At 44.3% G+C, this 12280-nt stretch overlaps 1 protein-coding gene across 5 annotated transcripts in view; it reads left to right on the forward strand.

Moving 5' to 3' along the window:
- The window catches only part of MAP3K20 (mitogen-activated protein kinase kinase kinase 20), a 186931-nt gene extending 174853 nt beyond the window's left edge, over positions 1–12078 (forward strand). For all 5 annotated transcript variants that reach the window (XM_045868602.3, XM_045868601.3, XM_064586691.1 and 2 more), the window contains 2 exons: positions 2078–2228; positions 7859–12078. In XM_045868602.3, the coding sequence (XP_045724558.1) occupies positions 2078–2228; positions 7859–8559 (852 nt within the window). In that variant the 3' untranslated portion in view covers positions 8560–12078. The remainder of the gene's footprint in view (positions 1–2077; positions 2229–7858) is intronic.
- Positions 12079–12280: the final 202 nt, after the last annotated feature.

Below are 12280 nucleotides of genomic sequence, written 5' to 3' on the forward strand. Positions count from 1 at the left end.
TTGAGGTTTATATTCCAGCGGGAGGAGACTGATAATAAATAGGTAACAAATAAGTAGAGAGTGGTAAGTGGTAACCAGAAAATAGTGAGACTTGGGGCATGAGACTGGGTGGTTAGGGAAGACCTTTCCTCTGATAAGGAGGCAGCAAGAAAAGGCAGCAGAGGAAAGGCAAACCCAAGCTCCTGAGGCACAGAGGACAATGACAGGGGGTGGGCAGGCCGGATCACAGAGCTTCACAGGGTCACAGTGAGGAGTTTGGATTTACTAAAAATGCAATAGAAAGCCAATGGGGTGTTTTAAGCAGTCTACTGCTTAAAATAATGTAATTAGCAATATCTTCATGGCTGGTGGGACATACACTTTACAAGGTAGAGAAACCCTGCAGAAACAGGGTGGAGGGGAAGAAGCAGGGCATAGTCTTGTCACACATGGAATATTAGCATGCATCTGCCATCCAAAAGACATGCACTGCATTCATTCGTTCAGTTATTCATGCAGGAAACATTTAGTAAGGATTCACCATGACCTAGGCATTATAAGAGAAGTTTACACCTGTTTTCTCTCATTAACCCTGTATCAGTACTTAAAGATAGGGAGCATTAGCTTCATTTGGCTGCTAGAGAAAACCAGCTCAGAGAGATGGAAGGAAGTCCTGAGGTTTGGGGTAGTCAGTGACAGTCAGTGGAGTCACACCCAGATTCTCCGACTATAAATCCAGCTTCCGCTCTTCCTCAGCTGTCCTACTCGTTCCCTTCCCAGCAGTAAGATGAAGGAAATCAGTCTCAAATTGGACTCCGTGCACTGCTGCGTTGTTGACGGTCTCCTGAGTTGCCAGATTAGCTTTGATTCGGCGTTAGAAATCCAAAGCCTGGCCACTCCGCTTATCCAGGGTGACCTGATGCTGGAAGCCAATGAGTATTACAGCACTTACTTACCCTCAGCAGCCAACGAGCACAGCTTATCAGGATGAGCTGCCTGAAAAACAGCAGTAATTGTGAAAGTGTTGCCTGTAGGACACAAAACCTAAATGAGAGCAGTTGATTGGAATCTAGACTATTCTGGAATCTGGTGACCAGTCCCCACTGTGCAGGACAAGCCTTCTTTTTAGTAATTGGACAGTTCTAACAGCCAGATTTCATCGCTGCCTGCCTTAGTTGTGGAGACACACCACACTAAATTCTTTTCTTCTCCTCTCTCTCGCTCTTTTTCTTCTTCTTCCTCCTCCTCCTTCTCATGGTCTGTGATGATGCGCTACTTGTGTTTGTCACGGTCACTTCATAACCATAATGAGGTGATGAAGGCTTTCAGGACGAGAAGGTGGTATGTCTTGGATCTGGTGTCCTCTCCTTTTTCTAGTCATTATTCTTTTTTTTTTTAATTAAAAAAAAATTTTTTTTAAAGATTTTATTTATTTATTTGACAGAGAGACACAGTGAGAGAGGGAACACAAGCAGGGGGAGTGGGAGAGGGAGGAGCAGGCCCCCCACTGAGCAGGGAGCCCGATGTGGGGCTCGATCCCAGGACCCTGGGATCATGACCCGAGCCGAAGGCAGACGCCTAACGACTGAGCCACCCAGGCGCCCCTCTAGTCATTATTCTTAACTCCCTATCCTGTCTCACTTTTGCACCTGTTACTGTGCACCCTCCATGGGGATAATTAGTCCACCACGCTGCCCACAGTCACCCAGTTACCCGGACGATCCAAGGTCCGGGCAAAATAGTGGTCAGATATTTATGTATTCAGATCTGTCTTCACGTACTTTAAACAGAAGAAATTGTCTTTCATTTCTCGGTAAACAAAAAGGTAAGTTGAGATTTGCCAAATAGAATACATTCTGAGGGAAGACAACTGCGTTTTGAAGTATTATATAATCCACTAAGGAATAAAGTGGTTAAAACTTTCCTTTTAATCAAAGAACCATATTTAGGCAAACTGTACAAATATTTCACCTAATGCCTTATGATAATAGTATTCTAAGGAGTTAAACTGAAGTGACATGATAACCTGATTTTCTTTCCTTCCTATTTTATAAACATGAGCATTTGGTCATGAGTTACTTTTTTTTTTTTTTAACAGAGTGATGTTCGAGCTCCAAAGAGCACTAAGCACGTCCACTCAATTCAGTGGAGTAGAATGAAACCTCAGGATGAAGTGAAAGCTGTCCAACTTGCCATTCAGACATTACTCCCTAACTCAGAGGGCAACTCTAGAAGCAGGTCTAACTCAAGTAAGTTAGATGTGTGCTAGACTCCAAAAACTTGAACATCAAATTCTCATACCCAGGATAAGTGCCACTTTGTGAACAGACATAGATTTCTTTTTTTTTTTTTTTTTTAAAGATTTTATTTATTTATTTGAGAGAGAGAGCAGGAGAGGGGGGAGGGTCTTGAGGGAGAAGCAGACTCCCTGCCGAGCAGGGAGCCCGATGCGGGACTCGATCCCGGGACTCCGGGATCGTGACCTGAGCCGAAGGCAGTCGCTTAACCAACTGAGCCACCCAGGCGCCCCCAGACATAGATTTCTAATATAAGACTTCCATCTTTTATTTTTAGAATATTGGTTTTATAGACAGACTATATGGACAGTAGTATTTATGGACTTATAAATGAGCATTTACAATAAATTTCAGTATTTGGATAACTATGATAAAAGATGAAAATTAATGATTATGTTATATTGGTAAATAAGAATATATATTTATACATATATATTCAGTTTCCCAAAATTGTAGATAGGAATATGAATCTTCTGGGTCCAGCAAACATTCCTATGAAGCCAAAGGTATCACTGGGGCAGTTTTTTGCGTCCTGAACACCACGGATACATCAAAGCAGAAGAATGATGGTTGAAGGGAGGGAGGGGAAGAGGAGAGGGGAGAAATAAAGGTAAGGAAGGATAGAGAAAGAGAAAACATGAAATGGGTATGATGGACAGTGGTGACAGTAATTACAGATGCTATACTGAAACAAATTAGCATTTACATGGGGGAAGGTCAGCTGACTTGCTGGGTTTTTTTTAAATATTTTATTTATTTATTTGAGAGAGAGAATGAGAGAGAGAGAGCACATGAGAAGGGGGGAGGGCCAGAGGGAGAAGCAGACTCCCCGCTGAGCAGGGAGTCCGATGTGGGACTCGATCCTGGGACTCCAGGATCATGACCTGAGCCGAAGGCAGACGCTTAACCAACTGAGCCACCCAGGCGACCGCTGACTTGCTGTTAAATTGGTCATTATTTGGTAGATTCAGGGAAGAGGTCCTGACCTTCACCTTCGCAGGTCCAGAAACTCAGGTACAACCCAGAGATAGGCTCTGCGGGACTACAAGCTAACAGACCTGTGAGAATTGGATGCATAAACCCCCATGCAATTCACTTTTTACCAAGAGAAATACACCTGCCAAACGAACCAGAAGTACCTGTTTTCTGATCAGTGTGTTATTTTTCCCAGTAAGAAAATACACCTGAAAAGCCACACCAGGAGGTTCTTTGATGGCCTGGAAACGAAATACCCCCATGGGTAGTGTCACTGAGTTATGAGAACCTAGCTAATGTGTCCTCTACTGTAGAACGGGCTTGTCAAGTGCACCAGGCCTTCTTCTATCCACCAGCCCGGGGGCCCAGAATCCTGGGCGCTACTCAAAACTCACCAACAAATTTTTGACAGCATGCTGGACCTGCCTGCCTTTTCAACACAGTTGATTGGGTTCTTTTCTTTCACAATTAATCATGAGAAGACAGTCTGGCTACCATGACTGACTTGGAGTTTTTACCAAGCTTTCTCAGCCACAAAACACATTTTCACATAACCTCTTACGGCATGATGTTTCTATACTTGACTAACCCATATAATAGGTGTTGATTCTCAGTAGCATAGAGCACTACATTTCTAAGTTCTTTTATTTGCTAATTCAACCATCTTGTCTTGCATGCTTCTTATCATGCCTTTACAAGGACTTCTTATTATAATAACTTTCCCATCCCAGTGAATTAATTTTTATAGGGCACATTTTACTTCTGTAGGGCTTTCATAGCCACGATCCTATTTGATCCCTACAACTCTTGTGAAATCTGTGGGGGTCTTCTCTCTCCACTTCTGCAGTATTTTTCTCTTTTACTAAAAGCTGATTTTTTTTTAAAAAAGATTTTATTTATTTATTTGACAGAGAGAGACACAGCGAGAGAGGGAACACAAGCAGGGGGAGTGGGAGAGGGAGAAGCAGGCTTCCCGCCGAGCAGGGAGCCCGATGCGGGGCTCGATCCCAGGACCCTGGGACCATGACCTGAGCCAAAGGCAGACACTTAACTGAGCCACCCAGATGCCCCTAAAAGCTGGTTTTCTGTTTCCCAACCCACATGACGCAAAATAGGTGCCAGCTGCCTCCAAGTTCATGGAGTTCAAATGCAACCACTTTGAGAATCACCAAATACTTCATCGGTCCCAATTCCAGATTCCCTGGAGTAAGACTTATTTGTGCTGTTTTTGTCCAAGCATTCTCCTCTGGACCAGTTAAGTCTCTCCTCAGGAGGAGGTGGTGGTAGGTGGCAGTACCCAGCGGGGGAGGCAGGTGGTGAGGACATCCCCAGCGGGGGAGGCTGGTGGTGAGGACGCTCCCAGCGGGGGAGGCAGGTGGTGAGGACACCCCCAGCGGGGGAGGCAGGTGGTGAGGACATCCCCAGCGGGGGAGGCAGGTGGTGAGGACACTCCCAGCGAGGGAGGCAGGTGGTGAGGACATCCCCAGCAGCGGAGGCAGGTGGTGAGGACACACCCAACGGGGGAGGCAGGTGGTGAGGACACACCCAACGGGGGAGGCAGGTGGTGAGGACACACCCAGCGGGGGAGGCAGGTGGTGAGGACACACCCAGTGGGGGAGGCAGGTGGTGAGGACACTCCCAGTGGGGGAGGCAGGTGGTGAGGACACTCCCAGTGGGGGGACGCAGGTGGTGAGGACACACCCAGCGGGGGAGGCAGGTGGTGAGGACACTCCCAGTGGGGGGACGCAGGTGGTGAGGACATCCCCAGCGGGGGAGGCAGGTGGTGAGGACATCCCCAGCGGGGGAGGCAGGTGGTGAGGACATCCCCAGCGGGGGAGGCAGGTGGTGAGGACACTCCCAGTGGGGGAGGCAGGTGGTGAGGACACCCCCAGCGGGGGAGGCAGGTGGTGAGGACACACCCAGCGGGGGAGGCAGGTGGTGAGGACACTCCCAGTGGCGGGACGCAGGTGGTGAGGACATCCCCAGCGGGGGAGGCAGGTGGTGAGGACATCCCCAGCGGAGGAGGCAGGTGGTGAGGACACTCCCAGTGGGGGAGGCAGGTGGTGAGGACACTCCCAGTGGGGGGACGCAGGTGGTGAGGACATACCCAGCGGGGGAGGCAGGTGGTGCACTGAACTGTAGCCATGTAGGTGGAGACAGGCTAGGGACATTCCCCAAAGAGGACAATGGGCAGAGGTCTAACAAGTGTCCTGCACCTCTCTGAAATCTAAATCTTTTGGGAGAAAGCAAATTATTTCTCTAAGAGAGTTAGGAATGGTCAATACCCTTTAAACTCCCAGTGGAATGGCTTTGGATCAACCATTCCCTGTGATTATAATTAACAGGAGAGGTTGCAGGATAAAAGGAGGGCGTGACCTCCCTTTGGCTTACCCCAGTTTCAGCTAGTGTGCCTCCCTTCCTTCCTCCTATTTCTTTTTCCCTTTTGATGTGCAGACTCAAAGGACACTACCTGGATCAGTTAGGATATATTTTTTAGCAGCAAGTAACAGAAAACCCAACTTCCACTGGCTTCCTCCCAAATGGACCACTAATCCCAGGAACAGCAGCCTCAGGATCAATATGAACTTGTTAGAAATGCAGATTCTCAAACCCAACCCCAGACCTGATGAGTCAGAAACTGGGGGACCAGCATGTAGGCATTCTAAAGTTCTGAAACCACGAGTTTTAACTGTAATAAAATGTGCTATTTTCTGTGCAAGTCCAGAAGAAGGCTGGGCTCAGGTGCAGTAAGAGCAGCTGGGTTGCCCATGTTAAGGACAATGAACAAACCTTTCCTTCTTTCCACTCTGCCATCCTCAGTCTGTTACCTTTGCCTGCGGCCTAGCTCCTCGCAGTCACAGCCATGGTGTAAAGATAAGGCAGTGTGCAGAGGACACGAGGGGCCGATGCCTTTCCTGCTCTCACGTTGAGGGGTGAGAAAGACTTGCCTACACACCCCCAGCAGATGATCCCTTGGGTTGCTTTGGCCAGAAACTGAGCAACGTGTCCATTCCTGCCCACGACATCACTGCATCTGGCTCAGGCTAATCAAAGTCTGCCACCAGAGCCAGAATGTGGTCAGCTTCCCCCAGTGCACATGGCTCCATGAGGAGGTTGAACACCGAACAAAATCAGGGCTCTGTTAGAAGCGACAATTTCAGAGAAGTCAAGGGGAAGGCAAGAAGGCCCTGTGGTTGGGTGAAGCTGTGAGGAATGTCTGGACACAGGAGGTCACCTGTATTGGGACAAGTCACTCACCTCAGAGGTGTGGTCACCTGTGCAGGGCAGTGAGGGGGGCTGCTTGCTGGAGAGAGAAGTGAGCACGCTCTGTTCCTCTCCAGAAGCTCCTCCTGACAGGCATGGTGAGAATAGCTCAGGGAGGACTAGGAGTGAACTCAAGGATGTGGGCAATATGACTCAGGCCCTGGGGAAGGCAGAAAAGATCCAAGGTGTGACTTGCTTATTCACGGAAATAAAGCTTACTAAATGGTTCTTGTTTATTTACATTTTCTTTTACCTTCTCTTCCTGTGTGCCATGAAGCTTCACTTTTCATTGGGGGGGGGGGACATTTCTTATTCCTGAACCTCAGAATCTCTCCTCTAGAGATGTGAGCTGTCTTTCTTCCAGACAATCCCCAGCTGTCTCAACCACTGGAACCCCATTTCTTTTATCTGCATTAGGGTTCTTGAGGATTTAAAAGTGCCTGCTGGCAAAAAACCTTTCATTTACTAAACATGCCCCTACCATCCAAACACATGCAAATAGCAATTTCTAGAAGTGATGACATGGCTAAGTGGGAAGAAGATGGGATTTAGATGCAGAAGAACCTGGAATTATTAGCTGAGTGACCTTAGGCAAGTTGCCAAACCTGCTAAGCTTTAGTCTCCTGGTTTATGGAGTAAGATTATTTGTACTTACCCTGAGACCATTGAGAGGAGTAAATGAGACCATGTAAGTAAAGCCTCTGGAATGAGGCCAAGCATATAGCGTATACTCATTTAGTGCAATGCCCTTACTTTTTTTTTTTTTAAAGATTTTATTTATTTATTTGAGAGAGAATGAGAGAGAGCACATGAGAGGGGGGAGGGTCAGAGGGAGAAGCAGACTCCCCGCCGAGCAGGGAGCCCGATGCGGGACTCGATCCCGGGACTCCGGGATCGTGACCTGAGTCGACGGCAGTCGCTCAACCAACTGAGCCACCCAGGTGCCTGCAATGCCCTTACTTTTAAAGAAGTATTTATAATAATAAAGGAGGGGTGCCTGGGTGGCTCAGTCGGTTGAGCGACTGCCTTCGGCTCAGGTCATGATCCCGGAGTCCCGGGATCGAGTCCCGCATCGGGCTCCCTGCTCGGCGGGGAGTCTGCTTCTCCCTCTGACCCTCCCCCCTCTCATGTGCTCTCTCTCATTCTCTCTCAAATAAATAAATAAAATCTTTAAAAATAATAATAATAATAAAGGAAATGTCCTTATACCTAGCCTAGAATTTCTATGAATGGTAAAGCTTGGAGCATCCTAAGCAGGCTTGAATTATCTTGAGACAGCCTTATGAATTAGACACGCAGCTTTACTGTGGCTTAGAAGATGCTCATTTCCATTTCCTCTGCAGGTGCTGATCGCCAGTGGCTGGATACTCTGAGGTTGCGGCAGATTGCATCCAATACTTCTTTACAGCGTTCCCAGAGCAATCCCATTCTGGGGTCACAGTTCTTCCCCTATTTCAATGACCAGGATTCCTATGCTGCTGCTGTAAGGCGGACCCAGGTGCCCGTTAAGTATCAACAGATTACACCCATAAACCAATCCAGAAGCTCCTCTCCTACTCAGTATGGACTGACCAAAAACTTCTCTTCTCTACATCTCAACTCCAGGGACAGTGTCTTTTCCAGTCTTCCAACTGACAGCTCTTTAGAGAGGGGTCGATACTCAGATAGAAGAAAGAACAAATATGATCGTGGTAGCGTATCACTAAATTCTTCTCCTAGGGGAAGGTACAGTGGGAAAAGTCAACATTCCACACCTTCACGAGAAAGATATTCTGGAAAATTCTACAGGGTTTCTCAGTCTGCACTCAATACTCAGCAGTCATCTGACTTCAAGAGAAGCCCAAATGACTGCCATCGACCCAGGACCATACCAGGGATGCCTTTACACCCTGAGACTGACTCACGAGCCAGTGAAGAGGATAGCAAAGTCAGCGAGGGAGGATGGACAAAGGTGGAATACCGTAAGAAACCTCACAGGACCTCTCCTGCCAAGACGAACAGGGAAAGAGCCAGAGGAAACTACCGTGGAAGGAGAAACTTTTGATGAATTGAACTAGATGAGTTTTCCTACATAGGCTCTTTTCTTTTCTTTCTTTCCTTTTTTTTTTTTTTTAAAGATGTAATGGATTTTAATAATATGATACCTTCAGACAGAATTAACAGAAAGACAACTTTTCCATTTTTGGATTTAGGAAATGCCTTCTAATTGAGACTACAGCCAAACCGGAGCTAAAATGATGGATGTTGATTGCCCAAGGATGATAACTAGACTTAAACATAACTATACATATCCTCCCACCCCTGAATTAACATTTTGAGAGGAGATAATGCCACCTTATTTCCCTAACCACTGCCATTCTGGTTAGCAGGGCCTCGACTAGGGTGATGTTAAGTGGGGTCCTTGCCTTGGGTGCAGAATTTATGGGGAGCCAGAAAGCTCAGTAATCAAGATACATAATATCCTAATGCAATATTTAAATAAATGAAAATGCAAAAAATTCTGTGATAAACAAAAAATCAAAATTCTCCATAAATATAGGATCAGTATTACTGATTTTTCCTCTTGTCTAAGGCTCCAATATGGCTTGGCAAGGCACTGTTACGGATCCTGTCTATTGAAAATTTTGATATTTTGTTCATCATGAATTTTTGCATTAATTTTTAAAATATTGCATTAAAATATCATTTATCTTGATTACTGAGGTGTTGGGGGCTGCTTGTTTTTCTTGAGGCCTCCTTAATTTTGTGCCCGAGGCAAGTGCCTCAGTCTTGATACTGCTGGTTAGTATTTATAGTAAGGTATTTGGATTTTTCTCATGGTCAGAGCTGAAGTGGTTTGTCATTTTTAGACAATAAAAAAGGTTATTGAACTTAATGTTTATTGCAATGCATATCTCTTTCATTTAGACTCATCAGAAACCAAAGATCTAAAATTGCCTAGGACAACTGTGGTTATTCCTTTCCCAAAGCTCCCAGGGACTGCTTTTGAATATTATTTTCTACATTTTACCAAAGGAGGAGCAAAGAGGGAAAAACAACAGTCCATAAAGACCTCCCGGAATGTCAGAAATCTAAAATCTGGAAGAAAACAGACACAGAGCAGGATAATAACATCACAAGCCACAAGCCAAAGAAATTTTAAATTACCAACATCCTTGTTAGAGCAAGATGGTAAATACCATCCTTGCAGCAAGAAATCTCTAAGCAGCTGAGGGGGGTCGGGGGGTGGGTGGGCTGAAGGTAAATGGTGCAGGTGGGAGGAAACTGCCTGCAGCTTAGGGCAGGAATTGTGATATCCAACTTGTAAAATTCTTCATATTTTACAAATCAAAAAGTCGGGAGGTAACAAACTTATATGTCAAATAAATAAATGTTACTTTCAATATATTCTGAGATTCTGTTCAATATTCACTAACCCTGAATATCAAGTGTCCTTTGCCCTGCACAGGATTCTCAATGCTCTGGACAAGTTCGAATGACACACTGTAATTCCGTGGGGCTGAGTTCTCTTCAGTAGGAACCAGTCATCAAACTTGAGCGAATGTTCCCAGAGTAGCTGCTGTGCTCTGATAAGTGCTTGGGGCCTGGTGGGGAAAACTGTGTTTGGGACGCATTAAAGTCAAGGTTATAGGAAACGACCTTTATTTACAAGGGAAGTTGTGACCTAAACATTGATTCGACAACTCAGTTTTATAAGTTGTAGTACATGTTTGCCATCTGCATTTATAAGCAAAAACAATGGGGAGTGGTAAAATCAGAGGGCAAGGTACTCTCTTCCATCATGCATAACCCATGTCTCTAAGGTTGTAAGCTCCATTGTGGTCCTTTCTCACAAAGCTTATAGCAACTGCAGTCTGTTTTCAATTATTTTCTTCTTGTCCTTTGAGTTTAAATTTAAAGAAAAATAGACTAATAGAAAGTATGCTATCTTAATAGCATGCTGCTTCCAAATAGGCAATAAAATATTTTCTTTGATTAGAATTTTTGGTTAAGTGCCTGAACACAGAACAGAGTCTTAACTGAGTCGCTCTAAAAGTATGGCTTTAATTATTAAACAAAATGGGCATTTTGGAGATTTAAGACTCTAGTTTAAAAAGTGTTATGCAAATGGTTGCTTGTTACAGGCTGTTTTCTCCTCTTCTAGCTTTCTTGGGCTATGGGCTGGAGAATCCAGGCTGGTAGTGAAATGACTTAATGACCTCAGCCCTAGTTAGTATAGTAGCTGATCACACAGTGGTTATTCCAACAGCCCACAAAACTGACCACTTTGTAATATCTATTGGAAAAATACTTGTCAGTATCAATGCTCCCAGTCCAAAACCAGAATAAGAACATCCGGAATCTGTTTCTTAGTTATAAAGCCAAAGTAAGAGTTGTTCTTTTCTTTTCTTTTTTCTAATGATGTTTATTCTCCAAAAGTTGATTGCCAGGTTGAAAGATGAATATAAGTCAAGAACAGAGCAAGGATTAATAGGATTTTTTTTCCATCCAAGTAAATCAGTTGTCAACAATGACAAACTATAGAACTTTGAAGAGACTGAAGTTAAAAAAAAAAAATGATGCCTGGGTGGCTCAGTCAGTTAAACGTCTGCCTTTGGCTCAGGTCATGATCCTAGGATCCTGGGATTGAGCCCCACATCAGGCTCCCTGCTCAGTGGGAAGCCTGCTTCTCCCTCTCAAATAAATAAATAAAATCTTTTAAAAATAAAATAATAAAAAAGGATATTTTAAGAGAAAAATTACCTTAGAAACAAATTAAGAAAGTCTATCTTGAGTTGGGCATCTCTAAATGTGGGGATTTAGTGGTCCTTAAGTAGGCTTCTGATGGAATCTAGAACTGCCAAATCTATGTTGCTTGCTACCACAGAGGTAATGATTATTCCAGGCATAGCCCAGACAAAGCAAGATATTTTGCTCTTTGCAAAGTCACTGAATTAGCAATTCTATAGAAATAATCTGAGTCCTTTTTTTTTTTTTTAAGTAGGCTCCCCGATGTGCATGGAACCCAGTTCCAGGGTGGGGCAGGGGGCTTGAACTCAGGACCCTGATATCAAGACCTGAGCTAAGATCAAGAGTCAGATGCTTAACCAACTGAGCCACCCAGGTGCCCCTCTATAGAAATAGTCTGAATAATCAAATAATCCCAAATCTGTATAGGAAAACTGGAGATTATCGAGGACTACTTTAGAAATAAATACAAACTAGCAACTGTTTTCAACCAATTAATAATGAATATAGTTCATAAAAATTGAACTGCAATATTTAAGACTACTCATGGTAAAACTGAGAACAGTAAGATCTGACCTGGGGGGAAAATCAGATTAAGAAACAATGGCCACAAAAGAATCCTCACAGTGGCACAAGCGATAATTGGTAAAATTTGGCATGAACAAAACAACTTTTGATACATAAAATCTTCAATGTAAAATTTAAATTGTAGAGAACTGGTCCCGTGGGGGAAAAATCAATACGATAAAAAATTTAATATAAAAATGAGAAACAATTTTATTACGTTGGATAGAAAAACCAGGAAATTAAATTAACAATATTTACTTCATGAAATTCTTCCTTGAAAAAGAATTTTTTCATTAGTTGTATAGTTCTGATAAAAATATTTTATCCATATAGAGTCAAATGTCCTAGGGTTAAAACAGCAAAGTCAGAATGTCCAGTAGTTCAAAGTGGCAGAGTCAAAACATCTTGGACACAGCTCCAGGCATTCTGACTTCATGGAAACTTTTCCATTTCAGAAGTACCAACTAGTT

The sequence above is a fragment of the Mirounga angustirostris genome, unplaced genomic scaffold, assembly GCF_029215605.1.
Source record: "Mirounga angustirostris isolate CCGP_5_RB_7025 unplaced genomic scaffold, mMirAng1.0.hap1 SCAF_3, whole genome shotgun sequence".
NCBI lineage: Eukaryota > Metazoa > Chordata > Mammalia > Carnivora > Phocidae > Mirounga > Mirounga angustirostris.